Source organism: Ammospiza nelsoni, chromosome 2 (assembly GCF_027579445.1).
Source record: "Ammospiza nelsoni isolate bAmmNel1 chromosome 2, bAmmNel1.pri, whole genome shotgun sequence".
In the NCBI taxonomy this organism is placed as follows: Eukaryota; Metazoa; Chordata; class Aves; order Passeriformes; family Passerellidae; genus Ammospiza; species Ammospiza nelsoni.
The window spans coordinates 119,148,918-119,170,850 of NC_080634.1; the positions used below are offsets into that span (position 1 = coordinate 119,148,918).

The 21,933-nt window shown below is 45.8% G+C and overlaps 2 protein-coding genes across 10 annotated transcripts; one reads left to right on the forward strand and one right to left on the reverse strand.

Annotated features, from left to right (window-relative positions):
• Positions 1-1,552: 1,552 nt before the first annotated feature.
• On the reverse strand, positions 1,553-11,228 carry SETD4 (SET domain containing 4). 6 transcript variants are annotated; one of them, XM_059493808.1, is made up of 12 exons: positions 11,174-11,217; positions 10,147-10,300; positions 9,665-9,760; positions 9,165-9,295; positions 8,863-8,900; positions 8,557-8,645; positions 6,147-6,576; positions 4,812-4,986; positions 4,277-4,358; positions 3,936-4,016; positions 2,269-2,392; positions 1,553-2,010 (listed from the first exon to the last, which is right to left on the reverse strand). In XM_059493808.1, exons 5-12 carry the CDS (start codon positions 8,881-8,883, stop codon positions 1,876-1,878), a joined length of 1,137 nt encoding a protein of 378 aa, XP_059349791.1. In that variant the 5' UTR covers positions 8,884-8,900; positions 9,165-9,295; positions 9,665-9,760; positions 10,147-10,300; positions 11,174-11,217; the 3' UTR covers positions 1,553-1,875. The 6 variants fall into 6 exon arrangements, with proteins under 6 accessions (XP_059349791.1, XP_059349786.1, XP_059349788.1 ...); XM_059493803.1 differs by lacking the exon at positions 9,165-9,295 and having other exon boundaries at positions 10,198-10,300; positions 11,174-11,228; XM_059493805.1 differs by lacking the exon at positions 9,165-9,295.
• Positions 11,226-21,369, forward strand: CBR1 (carbonyl reductase 1). 4 transcript variants are annotated; one of them, XM_059493802.1, is made up of 4 exons: positions 11,226-11,389; positions 13,026-13,345; positions 19,156-19,263; positions 20,415-21,369. In XM_059493802.1, the coding sequence occupies exons 2-4, from the start codon at positions 13,060-13,062 to the stop codon at positions 20,849-20,851; spliced, it is 831 nt and encodes a 276-aa protein (XP_059349785.1). In that variant the 5' UTR covers positions 11,226-11,389; positions 13,026-13,059; the 3' UTR covers positions 20,852-21,369. The 4 variants fall into 4 exon arrangements, 2 of the variants coding, with proteins under 2 accessions (XP_059349785.1, XP_059349784.1); XM_059493801.1 differs by having other exon boundaries at positions 11,275-11,389; positions 12,980-13,345; XR_009420527.1 differs by lacking the exons at positions 11,226-11,389; positions 13,026-13,345 and adding an exon at positions 14,857-17,878 and having other exon boundaries at positions 20,415-20,499.
• The last annotated feature ends 564 nt before the right edge of the window (positions 21,370-21,933 follow it).

A 21,933-nucleotide genomic window follows, 5' to 3' on the forward strand; every position in this document is an offset into this window, starting at 1 on the left:
CTGAGAGGGAGAATTTTCACTCTGAAAATTTGATTTATTCTGTAAAACAGGTAGAGAGCACTCCCAGGGCTGCTGTCTCCTCAGGCACCTCAGCTCTCAGCCCTGTATTGCACATAGTTTAGGTTGAATCAAAAAAGTTTAAGCTTAAATTTAAGGTATATTTATATATATATACACATAAATTGCTGTGCTCTGCCTTCTGTCCTGCACTTCCAGACCCCCTTTCCTGCTCTCCCTGGAGGGTGTGTGGGAGTTCCAGGAGCAGAGCTCATTTCCAAAGCACCTGGAATAAATGTGGAGCCCCCAGAAAAGCAAATCAACTTCTGTCAAACTCGTATTCACCTCGCCAGACACACTGTACAGGAGCTGTTCTTGAAATAAACATCCTCAGAAAAAAGAAATATATATATATAAATAAACCAGCCAAACAGCCTTATCTCCTTTAACTCTGGCACCATTTTGTGATAAAATGATAAAATTAGAAACACAGCTGGTGGTAGAGAATGAAAAGGGGTTTATTAAAGGAAGGTCAAACAGTCACAGGGGCAGGGGACCTGCAGAAAATCTGGTGAGAATTCCCCCAAACCCAAAGGAAATCCCAGAATCCTTAAGGCTGGAAAGGACTTTAAGCTCCAAGTCCAACCATCACCCCATGGTCACCATCAAACCAAGTCCTCAGGTGCCACATCCACGGTTTTGGGCAGTCCCAGGGATGGGGACTCTGCCCTGGGTATGCTGTTCCAATGTTTTACACTCTTCCCATGAAAAAAAAAATCCTGTAAGAAATGGAGTTCCAGCTCCAGGAAGGATTTTAGAAAAATAAAACAGACAAGTCTGGTAGAAAATGAAATAATATCTTTACAAAAATAAACACTTTTCAAAATCACACCATGGAAAATAATCACAAGAGAATCCCAATTTCCAATTCCCAATTCCAATTCCCAATTCCAGTCCCAGGGATGGCAACTCTGCCCTGGGTATCCTGTTCCAATGTTTTACACCCTTCCCATGAAAAAACAATTCCTGCTATCCAATCTAAACTGAGCAGGGCCTAATGGGACTGATTAGAGAGTAAAATATGGTGGCAAGTGACTTAAAAACATAATTTAGGCAAATCTGGAGGTGAATTGGCCTCAGGGATGTAAGAAATGGAGTTCCAGCTCCAGAAAGGATTTTAGAAAAATAAAACACAAGTCTGGTAGAAAATGAAATAATATCTTTACAAAAATAAACACTTTTCAAAATCACATCATGGAAAATAATCACAAGAGAATCCCAATTTCCAATTCCCAATTCCAGTCCCAGGGATGGCAACTCTGCCCTGGGTATCCTGTTCCAATGTTTTACACCCTTCCCATGAAAAAACAATTCCTGCTATCCAATCTAAACTGAGCAGGGCCTAATGGGACTGATTAGAGAGTAAAATATGGTGGCAAGTGACTTAAAAACATAATTTAGGCAAATCTGGAGGTGAATTGGCCTCAAGGATATGAGAAATGGAGTTCCAGCTCCAGGAAGGATTTTAGGAAAATAAAACAGACAAGTCTTGTAGAAAATGAAATAATGTATTTATAAAAATAAACACTTTTTAAAATCACATCATGGAAAATAATCACAAGAGAATCCCAATTCCAAATGAAGTTTCTGCAGTTTAAATAAGGGTCCTGCCCTGAAATGCCCTTTAAAAAAATTCTCTTTTCTCCAAACCAAGGAGCTCAAACTCTCCACTTCAGCAGAACCTTTTGTGTGAAGGTCAGCAAAGAACAAAATTAATCTGATGAAATTTAAATTATTCTTTGCTGCTCAAATCCATTGAAAGAGAAATAATCTGGCAACAATCCCTGAGCAATTACAGCTGTCTCAGCTCCAGGGGGCTCAAGCTGTTCCTAAATTCAGGTTGCAAAGAATCTCAGCTGATTTTTGAAGGATCTTGAGGTCTTCTGAGCGCAGCATTTCCACCAGAGCCAGGTGGGTTTTGAGGTTCTCTTTGTCCTTTTTCAACTGGGAAATCTGGAGTTAAGACAAATGGGATGAAATGATTCAAATTTTTGATTATTTAATAGGACATGAAGAGAAAAATCTGTGGAAATCTGTAAGGATTTTATTGATTATGGTAAAATAGTGGGGTTTTTTAATTTCACAAGAGAAACTTTGATAGTAAAAAGGAAAAAAAAAAGAGGGAAAGGGAAAAATCATCAAAATTCTTACTCAGAAATTACATTGTTCTGCTAGAGAAAGGAATCTGAGCTCCCTTGTTTCCCAGATTACCTGGATAAGGACATGCTGGGTCTCCTCTATTAAAAACTGACAAATTTTGGCTGCTGCAGCCAAAGCCTGCTGCTCATTCCTGGCTGAAGAGACATCACCAAGCAGGACCCTCCTCCAGCAGGCACTGCAACCAAAATGCTTGAAGAATTCAGAATCCAGAACGATTTTCTGCCCTCCCCAGCTGGATGCCAAACGTGGCTCTGCTGCCCTGGCCCTCACCGGGGCTCATAACCCAGCCCAGGGATTTATTTTTAGTTCTCAGATCAATTTATTCCACTCAGCAATGAATCTTCAAAGCACAAACAACTCTGAACAAGCCTTTGCTCATTAATTTATTCCCTCATTTCATTTATTCCAAGCAAAGTGCAGGTAATCATTTCCCAGCCCTGATGTTTGAGGCAGATTTGCCATTTGGAATTTGGAATAAATGCTCCAAGTGCACTGAGAGTCCTTGGGGATGAATTTCAGCAACTTCCCTGGCCCTGCAATTCCAGCCTGTGGAACACATGACTCAAGGAAATCAAAACAGGTTAAAAGCATTTAAAATTTCATCAAACCAACAGGAAAAAGGCCTGAAAGGAGTCTGAGCCTTGAGGGAATATCTGGGGCTTGAAATAGAAAGGGAAAATAATACAGGAAAGGAAATCACCAAAGCAGCAAAAGGGGAGGGAGTTTACAGCCAATGGTGTTCTCTGCCTTTCTTCTTTTCATTTCTCACCTGGGGTCCACAAATCAGACACAGGAGATCCAAAAATTGTCCCAGTGTGGCACTCACAGCCAGCAGGGAACAAAGAGTAAGGGGAAACAGAAAATATTGAATGGCTGGGAAACAAATCCTGGGAGGAGCAGCTGAGGGAGCTGGCGGGGCTCAGCCTGGACAAAAGGAGGCTCAGGGGGGACCTCGTGCTCTGCACAGCTCCTGCCAGGAGGGGCAGGGAAAGGAGGAGAGGAAATGGCCTCAGATGGCACCAGGGCAGGCTCAGGTTGGAGACTGGCACAGAAAATTTCCCTGGCACAGTGGTCAGGCCTTGGGCTGAGCTGGGACCTGACTGTGGGGGAAAAAAAGAAAAGCTTGATTTCCCTCTTGGTCTAAATTCCCTTTCATATTGAAGATGAAATCTGAGCAACAGTGGGAATAAACTCAGCTTCTGCCCTGGAGTGCTGCAAACCTGGGCCAGAGCAGGGCAGGGAGTTGGATTCACTCCCAGCTTGTGCAGGGTCACCCAAAAAATGACATTGAGGGGCTGGAGCTGGGCCAGAGAGGGGAAAAACAACTGGGAAGGGCTGGAAAGCAAATCCTGGAGCAAAGGAGGCTCAGGGGGGACCTCAGTGCTCTGCACAGCTCCTGCCAGGAGGGGCAGGGAAAGGAGGAGAGGAAATGGCCTCAGATGGCACCAGGGCAGGCTCAGGTTGGAGACTGGCACAGAAAATTTCCCTGGCAGAGTGGTCAGGCCTTGGGCTGAGCTGCCCAGGGAGGTTTGGAGTCACTGAATTGTCCCAGAGCAGTCTGGATGTGGCCCTGGGGACAGGGATTGGGGTGGTGCTGGTGGGGCTGGGGTGGCACTGGGTGATCCTGGGGGTCCCTTCCCACCCTGGTGATTCCAGGCAATCCAAGCCAAGGGCTCCTGCACACCCACCCAACAAATACTGAGGCTGCTCCAACTCACAATTGCTCTGCTGCCAGACTCAGCACCTTGAGGGCTGTGAGGAGTCTCCAGGATGGTCCCTCCCAGCCAAAGGTCAGGTTCCTGCACAGTCCAAGGGATGAGAGGAAGGTCAGGGGAGCTTTGCAGTGAGTTTCCTTCCTGAGACACATCAGCCATGGTGGATCTCCAGCTTTGACACTGGGGTTTATAACTTCTCCATCTCTCTCAAGCAGCGAGTTTGTTAAAAAACAAATAATTCTATTTTTTTCTTTTTGCTGGATTTTGATACTAGAAGCAAAATTTGACTTCCAGAAAAACTGATTTAAAATCTCACCAGGACACAAAAAACTCCAGATACTTACTCTAGGAAACCATGATCCTTTAGAATGGAAACTTTGGCCTTTCTCTGCTTGTCCAGTGGTGAGAAATATTTGAGGAGAGTATCTGCAGAAAAATACAGTTTAAATATTTAAATAAATTGTATGAATGAGAAACCACAATCATCAATTCTGAGAACAGATTTCAACCATATTTTTCATGTAGGACTAAGACCAAAACCTGTTAAATTTTGGAGAATGAGCACTTTCCAGGATTGTGTGTCTATAACAGAAATCCTGACTCCACCTGAAGCTATGAAACACTCCAAGCAAGTCCAGTTTGTGGAGATCTGGATTTCAATCCTCACTGCTGCAATCTAAGACATCCAGCTGAAATCTCTACACAGATGTTGTTAATAATAACATTTTTTTAAAATAAAATGGTAACAAAAAATATTTTAAATTAAGCAAAAATTAAATCCTTAAAGAGGTATCAAACCCTTTTGCACTCCTTGAGAATTCACACACTCAGTTCTCAGGTTTTGTGCCTTTCAGTGCTCAGGCAATCCATGAATCCAACCTGCTGAGACATAAACACTGCTGTGAGGGTTGTCCATGGCAACAAATCCATATTCCAGCAGCAGCCTCTGATTGTCATGAGGTCCATAGCAGATCAAAACTTCCTGGTATTTTTTGCACGGCGAATTTGTCCAAATTTCATAGCTCCTTGTCTGCTCATTAAACCCAGCCTTGACCTTCAGGGAGTGAAAAATAAAAGGTAAAAGGGTGAAAAAGGAAACAAACCTTTGAATTTTGAAACCCCTGAGGATTGAAATTCTTGTTCAGTTGTGGGGACCTCTGGGGCAGACCCCAGATCTGCAGACACAGATGGTTCCATGCAGGGTTGGCCTCTCCTGTGCTGCCCCAGCCCAGGGGTGGCACCCAGAGCCTGACAAAGTGGGAATTGTCTCTGCACGGCCCCCAGGCTGCTCTGAGGCTGCAGCCAGAGGTGAGGTAACACAGGGACCCTGGAATTTGTGTCAGGACAAGGAATTTGTCTTGCTTTCAGCAGCAGATCAGGGGGTGTTTGCAAGTGGCCCCTCCCAACAGTTGGTTTGGATGCCAAACTCCCCCAGCCACTGTGGGCTCTCCCTGCACCTTGGCTGTGCTGCACAAACTGAAATATTTCAGTTACAGAATCACTGAGTGTTTGGGTTGGGAGGGAATTTAAACATCTTGTTCCACCCCTGCCATGGCAGGGACACCTCCCACTGTCCCCAGTGCCCAGCCTGGCCTTGGGCACTGCCAGGGATCCAGGGGTGGAATTCCATGCCAGCCCTGCCCACCCTGCCAGGGAACAATTCCTCATGGGCAGGATCCCCCCCAGCCCTGCCCTCTGGCACTGGGGCCATTCCCAGCCGGGTTTGCACAGGGATCCCCTCCAGGGATGGCTCTGGAAGGAACCTGGACACAGGGAGTGAGTCCTGAGGGGATGGAACTCAAAGCACAGGGGAAGGCAGAGGGAATCAGAGCAGGAATAATGAAATCTGCATTTGGGTTGGGAGGGAATTTAAAGCCCACCCAGTGCCACCCCTGCCATGGCAGGGACACCTCCCACTGTCCCCAGTGCCCAGCCTGGCCTTGGGCACTGCCAGGGATGCAGGGGTGGAATTCCATGCCAGCCCTGCCCACCCTGCCAGGACAGGATTCTTTCCCAGCATCCCCCCAGCCCTGCCCTCTGAATGCATTCCCTGTGTGCTGGCACTGCAGCTCCTGAGGGGCTGAGCCATTTCTGCCCCTGTGAGATCCATCCCTGCCCTCCCCACTCCTCATCCACCACATCAATGCAGATGGCATTGACAGAGTGCACTTTATAAAAATAAAGAAATTTACTGCTCTATTTTGAGTCTCTCACCTGAACATTTGGGCTGTGGTTTAGCAAATCTAAATATGGTGCCAGTGCATAAACATCTGGCTCCAGGGAGAAACAGTCCCTGTGGGGATGCTCCATGTAGACTGTCCTGGTATTTACAGTGCACCAAGCCCACTCCAAAGCACTGAAATTAAAAATACTCCCTGTGCTCTCAGCAAATAAAGGCTGCAGGGAAGAGAAGAAAGCTCTGGAGGATCTGAACAGCTCTTGGATCATCATTTTCTGCTCCTGAGCTTTCTTTTTCAAGGGGTTTGGGAGGAGATTGATGACATCAGGCTCCAGGCAAGCAGGGCAGGTGTGAGTCTCGGGCAGAACATCCAGGTAGGGCTTCCATGGAGATCTGTCCCCAGCGTGTTTCTCTGCCATCAGAAACGTGCACAGGGCCAGCAGGGGAGACACAGGCGGCTTCCAGCTAGCGGGAATGAAAAATGCAATAAAAATACAATGAAAATTGAAATAGAATTTTGTTTAAAAAATAGAAATAAAAATAAAAGGTAAAAATAAAAATAAAAAAGTTTTAAAAAGGTAAAAAAAAAAAGGTAAAAAGGTAAAAGAAAAGAAAGAAAAATTAGAAAGAAAAATAAAATAAGGATAAAAATAAAATAGAAAGGAAAATTAAAATAAATAAAAATAAAAATAAATATTAAATAAATATTAAATAAAAATAAAAATAAATATTAAAATAAATATTAAATAAAAATAAAAATATTAAAATAAATATTAAAAATAAATAAAAATAAACAAAAGTAAAAATAAAATAGGAATAGAAAGAATAAGAAAATAGAAAAATAAAATAGAAAGAAAAATAAAACAGAAAGAAAAATAAATAAAAGTAAAAAGTAAAAATAAAAAAGTAAAAGAAAATTAAAACTTAAAATTAAAAAAGTAAACATAAAAATAAAATAAATAAAAATAAAAGTAAAAATAAAAATGAAATAAAAATAGAAAAGAAATAAAAATAAAAAAGTAAAAAGTAAAATAAAAATTAAAAGTAAACTAAAAATAAAAGTGAAATAAAATAAAAATAAAATTAAAAATAAAAATAAAAATGAAAGAAAAATCGAGATAAAATAATAATAAAAACAGCAATGCAGCAGACCCGCAGAGGTGAGATGGGAAATGGACACAGCAGTTTTACCTCTCTCAGAGCTCTCTGAAGTTATAAACAGTTTCTATTTAAAACTTCTTTGTAGTTCATCTCCAAGTGCTGTGGCTGATTTCCAAGGGGCAATAAAAGCTGGATTTAATAACAATTCCAGGTTCACCCCTCGGGCTGGCTTTTTTCAGGAGACACAAGTATTGTATATTCCAAATTTTCCACATTTCCAATTTGTTCCTCACTTTCTCAAAGGCCCCGGCTCTGCAGCCCAGCTTTATCTTCCTTCTCCTATTGCAGCTGGCTCCCAAATGCCCAAAACCCCATTCCTAACTGGCATTTAGGGCCAGGCAGGCTCTGAGGCAGCTCCAGCTGCAGCCTGTGCCCTCTCCAGCTGTGCCAAGCTAAAAGGGGATGCTCGGTACTTAGCAGATGTTCAGGATTTAGCAAATGTTCAGGATTTATCAGATGTTCAGGATTTAGCAAATGTTTGGGATTTATCAGATGCTCAGGATTTATCAGATGTCCAGGATTTATCAGATGCTCAGTATTTAGCAAATGTTCAGGATTTATCACATGTTCAGGATTTATCACATGTTCAGGATTTAGCAAATGCTCAGTATTTATCAGATGTTTGGTATTTATCAGATGTTCAGGATTTATCAGATGTTCAGGATTTATCAGATGTTCAGCATTTAGCAAATGTTTAAGATTTATCAGATGTTCAGTATTTATCAGATGTTCAAGATTTATCAGATGTTCAGCATTTAGCAAATGTTTAAGATTTATCAGATGTTCAGTACTTTATCAAATGCTAAGTATTTAGCAAATGTCCAGGATTTATAAGATGTTCAGTATTTAGCAAATGTTCAGGATTTATCAGATGTTCAGGATTTATCAGATGCTCAGCATTTATCAGATGCTCAGTATTTAGCAAATGCTCAGTATTTAGCAAAGGTTCAGTATTTATCAGATGTTCAGGATTTATCAGATGTTCAGTATTTAGCAAATGTCCAGGATTTATCAGATGTTCAGGATTTATCAGATGTTCAGCATTTATCAGATGTTCAGTATTTAGCAAATGTCCAGGATTTATCAGATGTTCAGCGTTTATCAGATGTTCAGCATTTATCAGATGTTCAGTATATATCAAAAATTGTCCCCGTCTGAGCATTCCACACCCCTGAAATGCTGGCACCACTCAGGATATTCACTTGAAAGCTCCACCACCCCTTCAGAGGGTTCATTCCTGCTGAAATCCCCACTGAAGGCCACCAAGTGTCACTTGTCACTTACCTCTCAATGTGCCCTCCCAGGCAGCTGCTGAGCACGGTGCTGGTGGTGAGCAAACACTTCTCAGGCAGTGAAATAATCACATCTCCTGCCTTGGAGGGAGGAGGAAAGAAATTACACACAAACCCAGCAAAAATCAAGTGGAAAGATTCATTTCATTACTGTGGGGAGTGGTGGGGTCACATTCCGGCTGCCACAGTCCAAAAGTCAGAAATTACATTCACAAGGGATTTCTGAGCTTTGCTTGTTGCAAAAATCATTAAATGTAAAAACCTGAAGGGCTCCTGCATCACCAACAGCATCACTCACCTGGAGAGCTTTTGTTGTCATCAATCCCCTGCCTGTCCCTGAAGAAGGAACAAAGGGCAGGAGTAAATAAATGCAGATATGGAAAATCAGGGATCAGGGCAGCAAGGAAAAGCTCCAAAAGAACAGGCAGCATGTGTAACAAAACATAAATTCAATTATGGACTGCTCCATATATAGGTCGTTTATTTTTCTCCAATTTCCTTTATTTTTCAGGATCTTTTCCCTGCATATCCTGCAGCATTTGCTGTCTAATTCTAGCAATTGTTCAGCTTTTTTTTCTCCCACTCATAGCAATTATTCACCTTCTTTTTCTCCATTTTTTCCTCACACAAATCTTTCATCACCAGCTGCAGCTCTTGGTTTCAGAGTTTGAACTGAACTTTAGCATTTCTTGTCACAATATTTTTCTCTGATCCATTCTGTTCTTTCTGCTCTATAATATTAAAAAACATTTAAAATAAAACCTAGAGAAAGAGAAAAAATATAAGTATAAATCTTTGCAGTAAAGATTACTAAGTGAACCTCAGCTCTCTGCTGAACTTGCTTGGGGATAAAAAGATAAACAAATTATAACAAGGTTAAATTCCAAAAACTGTATTGTTCACACTTCAAATTTTGGCTTTTTCAGGCCTCCATTCTATTTTTTCATGTTAAATTGACATTCCAAGAATCCTTGGAAGAGTATCAGTATCTTTTTTTTTTCCTGATGCCAGACAGGGGCATAATTCAAAATGAAAGCAGGAATCTAAAATTCTTAGAAGATTCAGAAATTTGTACCATCAAGAAATAATTAAAGCATTACCCCAGAACTCTGCTGGCCTTAAATTACTGTCTTCAAATCCTCTCTCTTTTAGCCACTTCTTAAGTTTTATGTATTCCAGCTTGTGACTGCAGTTCACTAAAAACAGAAAAATAAATTAATGCTGTTAAAGAGCATTCTGATAGACAATAAAGGAAACATAAACATTTTACTGCATAGTCAGAGAAACTGTATTTTGGACATTTTAAAGCATAACAAAATGGCAAGAAAGAATTAAACTAAATAAATTTGGGGTCTGTGGGCACTGGGAAGTCTCAGAAATGTGTGAGTTATTCAGCATATCCAAGGAATTTTAGAATAATGTAATATTTGCCATTAGGCAGAAAAGTGAGCTCAGAAAATTCACCTTGCTCTGCTTGGGACTGTAAACTAACACTCAGATATTTGCATATAAAAAGCTAACATTTATGAATGTAATTTTCCAAGCACAAAGGCTTTTGAAAATATAAATAATAAAGTGACACCTTGAGGAACAATTGGTTATTTTCTTATTTAACTTCCAGGTATGATGATACCTCCATCCATAAAACTCTTCAAGTGTTTCCTTCTTCTATTTCGACCTGTCCGACCTCTGCTTTTCTTCATATTAAGCAACAGATTTTGCCTTTTTTACACAACCTGAATTAAAAAAAAAATTAAAAATAACTGATTTAGAAACATTTAAAGTCAAATTTATTACTGTGAGGGTGGGCAGGCCCTGGCACAGGGTGCCCAGAGCAGCTGGGGCTGCCCCTGCATCCCTGGCAGTGCCCAAGGCCAGGCTGGACACTGGGGCTGGAGCAGCCTGGGACAGTGGGAGGTGTCCCTGCCATGGGGATGGGATGGGATGGGATGAGATTGGATGATATTTCATGGACTTATGGAATATCCTGAGTTCACAAGGATGATCCAGTGCCAGCCCTGCCCTGCCCAGAGCCCACCAAGCCCAGCCTGGGCATCCCTGGCAGCGCCGGCCAAAGGCTCCTGGAGCTGTGGCAGCCTCGGGGCCGTGCCCATTCCCTGGGCAGCCTGGGCAGTGCCAGCACCCTCTGGGGGAAGAACCTTTCCCTGATCTCTTTCCTTTTGCTAAAATTGCCCTGAACTGAAGCTCGAAGCGCAGCTTTTCCCTGCCAGGACGGAGGGGCCGCAGGGAGCCGGGATCACCCACAGGCGCTCGGCCTCCTCAGAGGCCGGCCCTCCATCACATCCCGTTCCTTTGGGTAGAAAATCCTCAGAGATCATCGAGTCCAAATCCCATCCCCTATCATCCCATCCCACCCCAGAACTGGGAATCCTGTGCTAACCAACCTCCATTCCCCGCTCGGCACAAACCCCCGGGCTGGGAGGGACAGAACCGGCCCCGGCAGCGCTGCGGGAGCGGAACTTCCTGAGGGACCGCCCGTGCTCCGCGCACTGCCCCGGGAGCCCCAACCGCGTCCTCCCCTGCCAGCCCAGACTGTGATTCCCGAGTCTCTCCCGGGCTGGAATTGCTCCCCGGTGTCCCACACCCACCTGCAAAGGGGACACGAGCAACGACATTCCCTCGCTGTCCCTCTGCGCGAGTGCCCGCCCGCTCTCCCGCCCCTGAGGCGGGGCTGCCCCGCCATCTTAGGGGCGTCTCCATCTCCCTTCCCCGCGGTGTGTGGCTGTTTGTACTTTGGATAAAACGTGCTCTGTCCTCGCTGTGTGGAGCTGAGGGACGAGGGAGAGGTGCCCGCGGTGCTGGAGGTGGGTGATGGGGTTCTGGGTGTCCCCTCCATCGGACGCTTCACTCCGGTGTCCCCCCCGAGGGCGTCGGGGTTGGAGGCGGCGCGCGGGTTCCCTCCCGTGAGGGGGACGGGGGCAGGGGGACAGAGGGAGACTTGTGGTGAGGGGAGAATGGCGTTCCTGACCCTGGGGCGTCACTCTGGAGATTCCTGGAGTGTTGTATATTCCCTGGATGCCTGCTTAGGGTTACAAGTAAATTAGGAAGAGAGAGATGGTAATGATGTGAAAAGCCAGCGTTTAAACTTGTTTTTGTGGGGGAAATGCAGCTTTTTAAATGCACTGTATCTGTTAGAAAAGCAACAAGCAGTTTTCGGATGCTGTGTTACACAACCAGCCATTGCAGTCGGCCTGTGCTCTGCTGTTTTTCCCGGAATAGGCTGTAAGTGTTCCTCCTGCCTGGCACTGGAAGATAAAGATACCCCATCCTTTTTTTAATATTGTTTGGGACCTTAAAGATCATCCAGTTCCAGCCCTTGCCATGGACAGGGATACCTTGCACTAAACCAGGTTGCTCAGGTTTGGAGCCTGAAGTTTTCAGCAAAACTTGAGCTGACCCAATTGAATGTTCCCAAAAGGTGGAAGGTCTTTCTGTGAGGTGTAAGTGCAGAAGAGCTTACTCCTACATAAAGCTAATTTAGTATGAAAAATTAGTCACTGGTAATTTTTAGTCGAGACATTTCTTCTTTTTACCCATCACTGGTTGGCTTTTCTTCAGAACACTTAACACCAGATATCTCTGTGAATACTTCGTGTTGCCTTAGGAATTTACATGGCTTGCGCAGGAATGTAGTTTCACATAATCCAAGATGGAATTTTAAATAATACTTTAAAGAAAAAACACTTACCTAGGGAGGCTCCACACTGCTGGAAATGTTCCAGGCCAGGTTGGATGGGAGTGACCTGCGATAGTGGAAGGTGTCCATGGCAATGAGATAATCTTTAGGGTTGTGAGAGTTTTAATTTTTGGTTTCTCTGGGTTTGGATTGAAGGCACTCAAAATGGTGTTTCATGTTTGGATTTAAGAGTTTATTATCTGTTATCAGTAAAACAGTCTTACTACTGTGAGTTCAGCAGCTTTTCATTAGAAGGCACAAAATGGCCAACAATCTCTTGTTCCAAGGTCTTTTATGACTAAACTCTCCAATTGAGAACTGACACCTGGATTATTTTCCCTTTTAACCCAATAACTGATCCCAAAGAGCTGCAATGGGAACTTTTCTGCCCAATTACAAAATGCCACCCAAACCCATGGAGAAGAAGGAAGAAGAAGCGTGAGAAGCAGCCCAGGGCAACACCCTGTGCCCTCCATCTTGCTGCCATCCACAACAGACTAAAAACCCCAAAATCTCAATTTCTCAGGAAGTGATACACCTACACTGCTCTCTATAATCTGTTTCAGTTTGGTGGATTCCAGTCTATTCTGGAGTTTAGGAGACTTTCTCCATGGATGAGAGTCAGAGTCAGTGCACCCCAGAGCAGACAGAGGAAGTGCCCTGGGTTTCCACAGTCCCTTCCAACCCAAACCATCCCATGTTCCCAATTCCTTTCCAGGCAGCCATTTTGTGTGTGTGACTGGCCTTTTCCTTGCTGCTGGCAGTTCCCGTGCCCTTGGCTCCCGTTCCCAGGGGACAATGTCCAACGTGCCGGTGGCTGTGGTGACGGGCTCCAACAAGGGCATCGGGCTGGCCATCGTGCGGGCGCTGTGCCGGCAGTTCCCGGGGGACGTGTACCTGACCTCCCGGGACCCCGGCCGCGGCCAGGCCGCCGTGGCACAGCTCCAGCAGGAGGGGCTGCGCCCGCTCTTCCACCAGCTGGACATCGACGACCTGCAGAGCATCCGAGCGCTGCGCGACTTCCTCAGGGACAAGTACGGAGGCATCAACGTGCTGGTGAACAACGCCGGCATCGCCTTCAAAGGTGGGCAGGGCTCTCCTGGGGTGCTTCTGTGCAGAGGGCAGGGGGTGCACCCAGCACTTCTGCTGCATTTCTGCTTGGGCAAACTTCCCATCTTAGGGATGATGTGAGAACGGTGTGCCAGGGGAGGGTCAGATTCGATCCCAGAAGGAATTTCTCCATGGAAAGGGAGCTCAGGCCTTGGCAGGGTCTGCCCAGGGAGGTTTGCAGTGCCCATCCATCCCTAGAGGTGCCCAAGGAGGGCCTGGACTTCCTCAAGGAGAATATGGAGGGATCAACGTGAACAATGCTGGTATCGCTTTTAAAGGTGGGAAGTGCTCCTGTGTTCTGTGGAGAGGGCAGTGGGTGCATCCAACACTTCTGTGCCAGTGCCACGCTGCATTTTTGCTTGGGCAAACATCCCATCTTAAGGATGGTGTGAGAACAGTGTGCCAGGGGAGGCTCAGCTGGGACACCAGGAGGAATTTGCCCATGGAAAGGGAGCTCAGGCCTTGGCAGGGGCTGCCCAGGGAGCTTTGCAGTGCCCATCTCTGCAGGTGTGCCCTGGAGGTGGCACTGAGTGCTCTGTGCCCATGGGGCACAGCTGGCACTCCGTGGGCTGGCAGGGCTTTGCCAGCTGTAACAATTCCATGTTTCTGTCAACATGCTTCCCTGAGGGTTGTGTTTGCACCGCGTGGAAGTGCTGAGGCACACAGGGCGGTGAGCTGGGCTGGGTTCATTGCCTCAGTGCCCATCTCCATTGGGAATGGCTCCCTGTGCCTCAGGCAGCTGCTGTGTTCTCTCTTCTCCACCCCCTGCTCTGTTCTGTGCACTCTCTGCTCAGGGATTCCAGCTGATGGAAAAGCACCTTCATTGTCCCTGGGTGGGCTTTGCTGTCTCCAGGCCATTCAGTCACCTCTAAACCACTCAAATCCTGCTGTGCTGGGCAAGAATTTAACCCTTTCACCTCCCAGTGGGCAGAAAGGCAGGGAAAGTGAGAAGGACCCAGCAGTTTCAAGGTGGAAGGATAAATTTTTGTTGAGTGTATGAAATCCAGAATCAGAATTTGCTCCAGACAGAGCAAATCACAAGTCTGGCTGGTGGCTTTATGGAGGGGATTGTGCCCCTGTTCCCCCCTCAGGTGATTTCCCAGCTGCAGAGCTGCCCCAGCCAGGGAGGAGCTGGAGCTGCTGCAGAGCCCAGAGGAGGCTCCAGGATGGGCAGAGGGATGGAGCAGCTCTGCTGGCAGGAAAGGCTGGCACAGCTGGCATTGTTCACCTGTACAGGAGAAGCTTTGGGGTGGCCTAATTGGGGCATTCCAAGGGGGAACAGCTTCCCACTGAGAGAGAGCAGGGAACTTCTCGTGGAGTGGGAGTGCAGTGATGATCTTCTGGCTCTTTTGCTTGTTACTTTATAGGAAAATTGCTTAAGATCAGCTTCTTGGGAGGCAGCTCTTAATAGAATTGTCTGAGCTTCAGGGTGTGCTCAGCAAGGATTCCAGCAGCAGTTAAAATATCACTTCCAGATGTTCAGCCTTGACTTTCCTCAAACTGACAACAACTGAGTCAGCAGCAGGTCACAGAATTTAGGAACTGTTAAACTTTAACTGTTAAAACTGTTTTATGTCGCAGACATTTTTTCACAGAAATCCTCTCTTTCAGATTTCTGTGTCTTCTGGAGGGCAGAGGCCTCAGAAGATAATGTAAACAATTGTTATCAGCTGCTGTGGAATGCAACAGGGGCATCTTGATTGGCTCATTTTCTATGTTTATAATTAAGGGCCAATCACAAAGTGCAAGCTGGGGACTGACTCCTTGGACGCAACTTTGTTATAGATTCTTTTTTTCTGTTCTTAGGCTAGCAAGCTCTCTGCAAACTTCTCTCTTTATTCTATTTAGTATAGTCATAATGTAATATATATCATGTATCAATAAATCCAGCCTTCTGATCAAGAAACAAGATTCACCATCTCTCTCTCACCCTCAGCGACCCACTCAGGACGCTGTAATATCTGGTGACCCCTCGTGTCAGAGCAAAGATTAATTTGATAAGACCAGAGGAGCAAAATTGCTGCACTGGGTAAAAATCCTGTATGTGTAGCATTTGATGGTTGCTTTGAAGTGACCACAAAAGTGGATTCAAACCAGGAGCTGAAGAACTGAAGATCCTGATTTGGACAGAGTTCACAGCCAAGGCTGACCACAAAGAGAACCTTCTTCTGGAAAACCTTCAGGAAACATGATAGACAAGAGCAGCATACCTGCAGAGCTGGCCAGAGCAAGCTGGACTTTTGAAAAAGGTACTGTTCACTTTTCTATCCCTGAGGGTTCGGCCGCGAGAAAATTATGGCTGTTTATATGGGGGAGATACCCCTTGAAGTACGTGGTTCATTTTACTCCTTCAGGGAAGAAGCTTATTGCCCTCTGGAAACACTGGTGTAGAGAAGATGGGTTTTTTCTGACAGCAACAGATCTCTGAGTTCTTTTGATGGGCAAAGCTTTTTGGGTTCTTTACTGATGTCCTATATGCTTTGGATGTTTTTGTCTGGGAGTGCATGGACTCGATTATCCAGTGCGTCTACAGTCAGGGACGTCTTTTGCCTTCTATCTACCCGGCATTTATAAAGCTTTTTCCAGTTCTGAAATGCAGAGCAGCTACCTTTCAATGGATTTCTAACTGTTACGGCCAGGCCCCGTTTCCACCACCCCTGGTGGGTGATGACATTCTGCTTCCCAGCCCGCCCTGCTTCACGGCGGGGGGGGGGGGGGGGGGGGGGGGGTGAAACTGCGCGGCGTGAAGAAGTTTTTTTTTACTCTTGCTCCGGAGCATGCTCAGATGGAGTTTTCTCCTTCCCCCCTTCTCTCTCTCCGGGGGGGATGGGAGGAGGCTGCGCCGCCCAAGCCACAGCCCAGACTCCACCTCCTTCAGACATGGGGGCGGCACCGGTCTCTGAGGTTTCTCCGCCTCTGCCAGCTCCTTCTCTCCAGGAGATCCCGTCTCCGCCTCTCCAGGCGGTCCCGCCCACGGCTCCACCGGCCTCCCCGCCCCTGCCAGCGCCTGCATCTGATGCTGCAGAAGATACAGCACTTCCGGTCCCTCATGAGCTGTTGCTAAGCAACAGCGATGCTCCGCCGGCGCTTCTCCCGGCTCCAGCGCTGCCCGTGTCGGCTCCACGGTTGCGCGTGTGCACTCCGACGGAGACCGCGGCTGCGCCTCCGCAGCGGACCCCAGAGTCAGCGGCAGAAGACGGCGCCAACCCCGTGCCGTGCCTGCCGCCGCTTTCAGAGCCAAGGGACGCAGCAGCGGCGGCGTGTTCCCGCGCGTCCCCGCCGCCTCAAACCGAGACGGTCCCTGTTGAGGACGGTGTGGGAGACGGCCCCAAACCCGCGGGAACCTCGGGGCAGCCCGCGGCTGCTCCTTTCTCCAGCGTGATTCCCTCCTCGGCCGGCTCCTCCGCGGCCAGAGCCACTGCCGCGCTCCAGGCCAGCCCCAGCGTCACCCACAGCCCCGCGGGCCCGCCCCAGGAAGCGGCCCCGGAGGCTGGTCTCTCCTTCCGTGGAGCGGGGGCTGCCCGCCAGCTGACTCTGGGGGCAATCTGGCTGCCTGTTTTTAAGGTCAGCATTCTCGGCGGGCTGGGGGGTGGTTTTTCGGGGATGGTCCCATGGCGGCTCCCATCTCTGCCGCCTCTCCTGCGTCCTAGTGGCATGGGGGGGCAGGTGCACCCCGACAGCCCTGCCTCTGGTCCCCAGCCCGGAGGGGGTGTGGATGATGAAGCCATGGGGCGGATGAGAGACAAACTCAATGCAGTGCAGGGGAAGATGGTACAGCTGGAGGAGACCATAGCTGGTTTGCTGTGGGGAACAAACATCTCCGGACCCCAGATGGCATTTCTGGAGAAGGCTTCTATTTCCCTGCTGCTGGCCTGCCTCAGTGGTATTGGGGAAAGGAAGCATCTCACTACCCGGTTTGGCCTGGGCCGTTGGGCTCTGGAGGTTCCTGGGCTGGGCCCACTGCGTGGCCTCCTTATGGTTTTGGGGATTCTGGTTTCTCCTACTGGCCCCTGTTGTGGGCCAGTTTTGGGGTTCCTGGTCCAGCATGGGCCAGGGCCCCCAGGGCCTTTCCTTCTCTGGCACTGCTCTGCTCGGCTGCTGCTTTTTTGCTTTTCGATTAAAAAAAAAAAAATTAAAATTAAATAAAAAAGATTGAAAATAGCAGGCAGCAGCTCTGAAGCACTGAAGCATTGAAGGGCCAGAAAAGGACATTCCAAAATTGTGTTATGACTGTCAATGGGTTTTTGATAACTATTGATGGGATTCTTTTTGCAGCAAGTTTGTTTCCAAAAAGGACTCTCAGATGTCCAAAAGAAACAACTTCAGCTGATGGACTGTTCCTGAAACTCAGCTGCATGGACTTGAATTTGCTTTCCATTGTTTTTTGCATTTCCTTGGGTTGTAGGATTGTTTTGGTGATTTGTTGGTGTTGTGTGTTTTACAGGTGAAGAAATTTCCTGTTCATTCCACATCAGCATTTTTCTTTTAATTTATACAATTTAGAAAGGTGAGATGTCGCAGACATTTTTTCACAGAAATCCTTTCTTTCAGATTTCTGGAGGGCAGAGGCCTCAGAAGAGAATGTAAACAATTGTTATCAGCTGCTGTGGAATGCAACAGGGGCACCTTGATTGGCTCATTTTCTATGTTTATAATTAAGGGCCAATCACAAAGTGCAAGCCAGGGGACTGAGTCCTTGGACACAACTTTGTTATAGATTCTTTCTTTCTGTTCTTAGGCTAGCAAGCTCTCTGCAAACTTCTCTCTTTATTCTATTTAGTATAGTCATAATGTATTATATATCATATATCAATAAATCCAGCCTTCTGATCTAGAAACAAGATTCACCGTCTCTCTCTCAGCAGCAGCGACCCACTCAGGACGCTGTAATAGTTTCATTATCAGTTAAACTGTTTAACTGATAAGGGAACTGTTGCTGTGAATATCAAGCACACAGGGTGTAACATCTGTGTAAGAACTTGCTGTGATGCTTCTCCCATGGTTACCAATTTTGCTTCCCACGTTGGTATTTCTACCCAAGATTGTTTCTTGCCTCACCAAGTTTTTGCTGCCATCCCAGAATTTCTGCTTTCCTTTTTGCGTTGTAGCATTATGTGCTATTGCAGCCTGTCAAAGATTAGATTTGCCATTAAGTTTTGTTATTTTGGTTTTGTGCTGCATTTCTCCAGCTAAGTCCTTGAACCAGCAAAAACTTTCTGTATCAAATGGTGCTGGAGCTGTGGTTATCTTGTGGATGAGCCTCTCTGGGAAGCGTTGTCTAATAAAGCTTCTTAAACCATGCGATTTCACGATGTTCCCTTATACCCTGTTAGGCACATGAGTGGGCTTTGGGTGTAGGGAAGTTCTCCCTCACAAGGAAGGCAGGATATGGAGCAGGATTTGGGGTTCTGTAGGATTTCAGTTCTCCCCCTGCCATAACCCTGGCCATGGCTCATGATCTGGCTTCATGTGTGAGATTTAAATGCAAGCCAGTGATTTGCAAATGAGTGTGGGTCATTAAACATGTCTTACAACAAAAACCACATCAAATAATGACCTGTTACAGTTTCTCTTTTGAATTATCCAATAATGACTTGTTACAATTTCTGAATTGTCATGGATTTGGAAACCATGAACACCTGCCCAGTCTGTGATCATGTACCTGTTTTCTAAGTATTAAAAACAGCAACTAAGATAAACATTTGGGGTTTGGTAACTTCTATTCAAACAGTGTTACAGTTCTAATTTTTGTTATTTTTTTCCCCTCCTTCCTTTTATGACCAGTTCATGACACCACTCCATTTGCAGTCCAAGCTGAGGTTACACTGAAGACAAACTTTTTTGCAACCAGGAATGTTTGCACAGAATTGCTGCCTCTTATGAAGCCTTATGGTGAGTGAAACATAACAAGTGGAGAAAGAGTTTTGTTTGAATTTTGGCCCTTTTCAATGGGAAATCCTCTCCAGTCTCAGGCTCTGCAGCAGTGTTCAGATGTGTTTGCTGCTATAAAGGAAATGTGGTGTCTCCTAATATTTAAATGCATTGAGGTTTTCAAGGAAAAAAGAAGTCAAGTAGATGAAAAACAGGTTTTTGTTTCCTGAGGGAGAAGGAATAAACAGAGTGAGTGAATTTGGGGAGGGAGGAAACAGTGCCAAGGTTGCAGTCTAGTGCTCTTGTACTGCATTGAAGGATGACTGTTAATAAAGTCATTAACAGCATTAATTTCTGTGGCTTTTAAGATTAAGTCACCAAATTCATCACCAGAAGTGGCAGGTAAGAGGGGAAACAGTGAAACATCATTTTGGAGATGAGTGATTTACTGATTCAGCTGGCTTGTCCCTTTTATTGAAGTGCTGGGAGATAAATCCTTGAATTTGTAAATCTCCAGGTGATATTTCTGCTGTAGTAAGAGTGTACCTGCTGATTGTAAAGTTGTTTCCTGGATGTTTATCTAAAACTTTTGCAGGTTCACACCTTAAATTAACTCTCATGGTATTTACTAGAAATCAGAACATTGAGTTCATCTGATTTTCCAGGAGCTCTGCAAAACAACCCAGCTAAAATATTTTGCAGATATTGACCTGAGGAGTGAATCCAGAACTGGAGAGCAGCCCCACTTCAGTGGTGGTGTTCCCAGGGGTTCCAGGATGAGGGGAGAGATGAGAATCTTGACTCCATGTTTCAGAAGGCTGATTTATTATTTTATTATATATATTATATTAAGAGAAAATTATATGCTAAAAGAATAGAAGAAAGGATTTCATCAGAAGGCTTGAAAGGAATAGAAGGGAATGGAATGATAAAAATTCTTGTGACTGACCAGAAAGTCTGAGATAGCTGGACTGTGATTGGCCATTAATAAAACACAACCAAGATGGACCAGTCAAAGCTGCACCTTTTGCATTCCACAGCAGCAGATAATCATTGTTTCTCTTTTCCTCTGAGGCTTCTCAGGAGAAAAAAATCCTAGCAATGGATTTTTTCACAAACTATGCCTGTGACAGAAAATGTGTGTAAATAATTGATTTTTATTCTCTTTTCAGGCCGGGTGGTGAATGTCTCCAGCATGGTGAGCTGCTCAGCCCTGCGAGGCTGCAGCCAGGAGCTGCAGCAGAAATTCCGCAGTGACACCATCACTGAGGAGGAGCTGGTGCAGCTCATGACCAAATTTGTGGAAGACACCAAGAGAGGTGTCCATGAGAAGGAGGGCTGGCCAAACACTGCCTACGGGGTGTCCAAAATCGGGGTCACCGTCCTGTCCAGGATCCAAGCGCGGCTGCTGGACGAGCAGAGGAAGGGCGAGCACATCCTCCTCAATGCCTGCTGCCCTGGCTGGGTGAGGACAGACATGGCAGGTCCCAAGGCCCCCAAGTCCCCCGAGGAGGGGGCTGAGACCCCCGTGTATTTGGCCCTTCTGCCTTCCAGTGCTGATGCTCCTCATGGCCAATTTGTCAGTGACAAAACTGTCAAACCCTGGTGAGCTCAGGGATGGAAAGGCTGAGCTCATTTTCCTGATTTCGTTCCTCACTCCATCACTCCCTTTTCCCTCTCCCCTGGGATGGGTCTCATGGAGCTGGGATCAGGAAGCAGGTGCCTTATCTCTCATCACAGTAGAATTTTCCAGGATCCAGAGCTGTTCTGGAGGCTGCACAGGGGTTTCTAAAGAGGATGGGGCTGTTCTAGAGCTGTGATCTGTCTGGGGGGAGGCTCAAGACCAGAATCGCTGTTGGACAGACATTCCTTACTATCAGAACTAAATGGAATTAGGTGAAAATAAAAATAGCACTGATCCATCATTTGTAGCCAAACATAATCAGTTGGTGTTATTAATATATCAATAAATAATTACTGATTTATATTCTGGTACTTAATTATTGTGGTACTAAAAACTTAAAAACTCAAAAAATATGTTTTCATTCTCTGCAGCAGAGTTTGTGGCTGGGATTTGTGATGTGTGCATTGGAAACAGAAAATAAACTACAGACCTGACACAGCAAAGTGTTCCTCAGTTCCTTTATTGCACAGCCAGAAGTTTCCTTAATAAAAGCTGAATTAACTGCTCTCCAATTAGCAACAACAACTGTAAGTGATATGGAGAAGCTCCACATTTGTTGAAATGTTGCTTATTGCCTTTCAGACTCTCAGAGTTGAAAAATTGCCTATTCTGAGACTGAAGGAGCTGGAAACAAGTGCCCATAAAGCTGTTGTTAGTAATGAGAATCAATAATGGGTTTGTTAATTGTTAATCAGGAGTCAGGGGGTGATGCTGGCTGGCTTTGACATTGGCCTCCCCCAGAAGAGCTGGGGCTGGGAAGCCTTGGAGTGTAAGGCATTGGGAATAAATATTGTGGGGGAATATTAATTGTTTATCAGCACAGAACAAAGGGCTGGTTACAAGTTGGTTTTTTAAGCATACAGGAGCATTGTTTTTGTGAGGAATTACCTCATCAGTCATGGCCCAGAGCCCCTGGAAGGGAAGGCCAAAAGTTCTCAGCGAAATCTATTCTGTGGGAAGAAAAAAAACCTCAGAGGCCTTGGGTTTAGGGGAAAACTTACAAAAGT

Excerpts from the sequence above, each read along its gene's own strand:
- SETD4 (XM_059493803.1), bottom strand. The coding sequence starts at position 10,267 with ATGAAGAAAAGCAGAGGTCGGACAGGTCGAAATAGAAGAAGGAAACAC. Across the intron at positions 6,577-8,556 it reads CTGGGAGGGCACATTGAGAG|CTGGAAGCCGCCTGTGTCTC; the intron begins GTAAGTGACAAG and ends CATTCCCGCTAG. Across the intron at positions 2,011-2,268 it reads CCCAGCATGTCCTTATCCAG|ATTTCCCAGTTGAAAAAGGA; the intron begins GTAATCTGGGAA and ends TCTTAACTCCAG.
- CBR1 (XM_059493802.1), top strand. The coding sequence starts at position 13,060 with ATGTCCAACGTGCCGGTGGCTGTGGTGACGGGCTCCAACAAGGGCATC. Across the intron at positions 13,346-19,155 it reads CGCCGGCATCGCCTTCAAAG|TTCATGACACCACTCCATTT; the intron begins GTGGGCAGGGCT and ends TTTTATGACCAG. Across the intron at positions 19,264-20,414 it reads GCCTCTTATGAAGCCTTATG|GCCGGGTGGTGAATGTCTCC; the intron begins GTGAGTGAAACA and ends TTCTCTTTTCAG.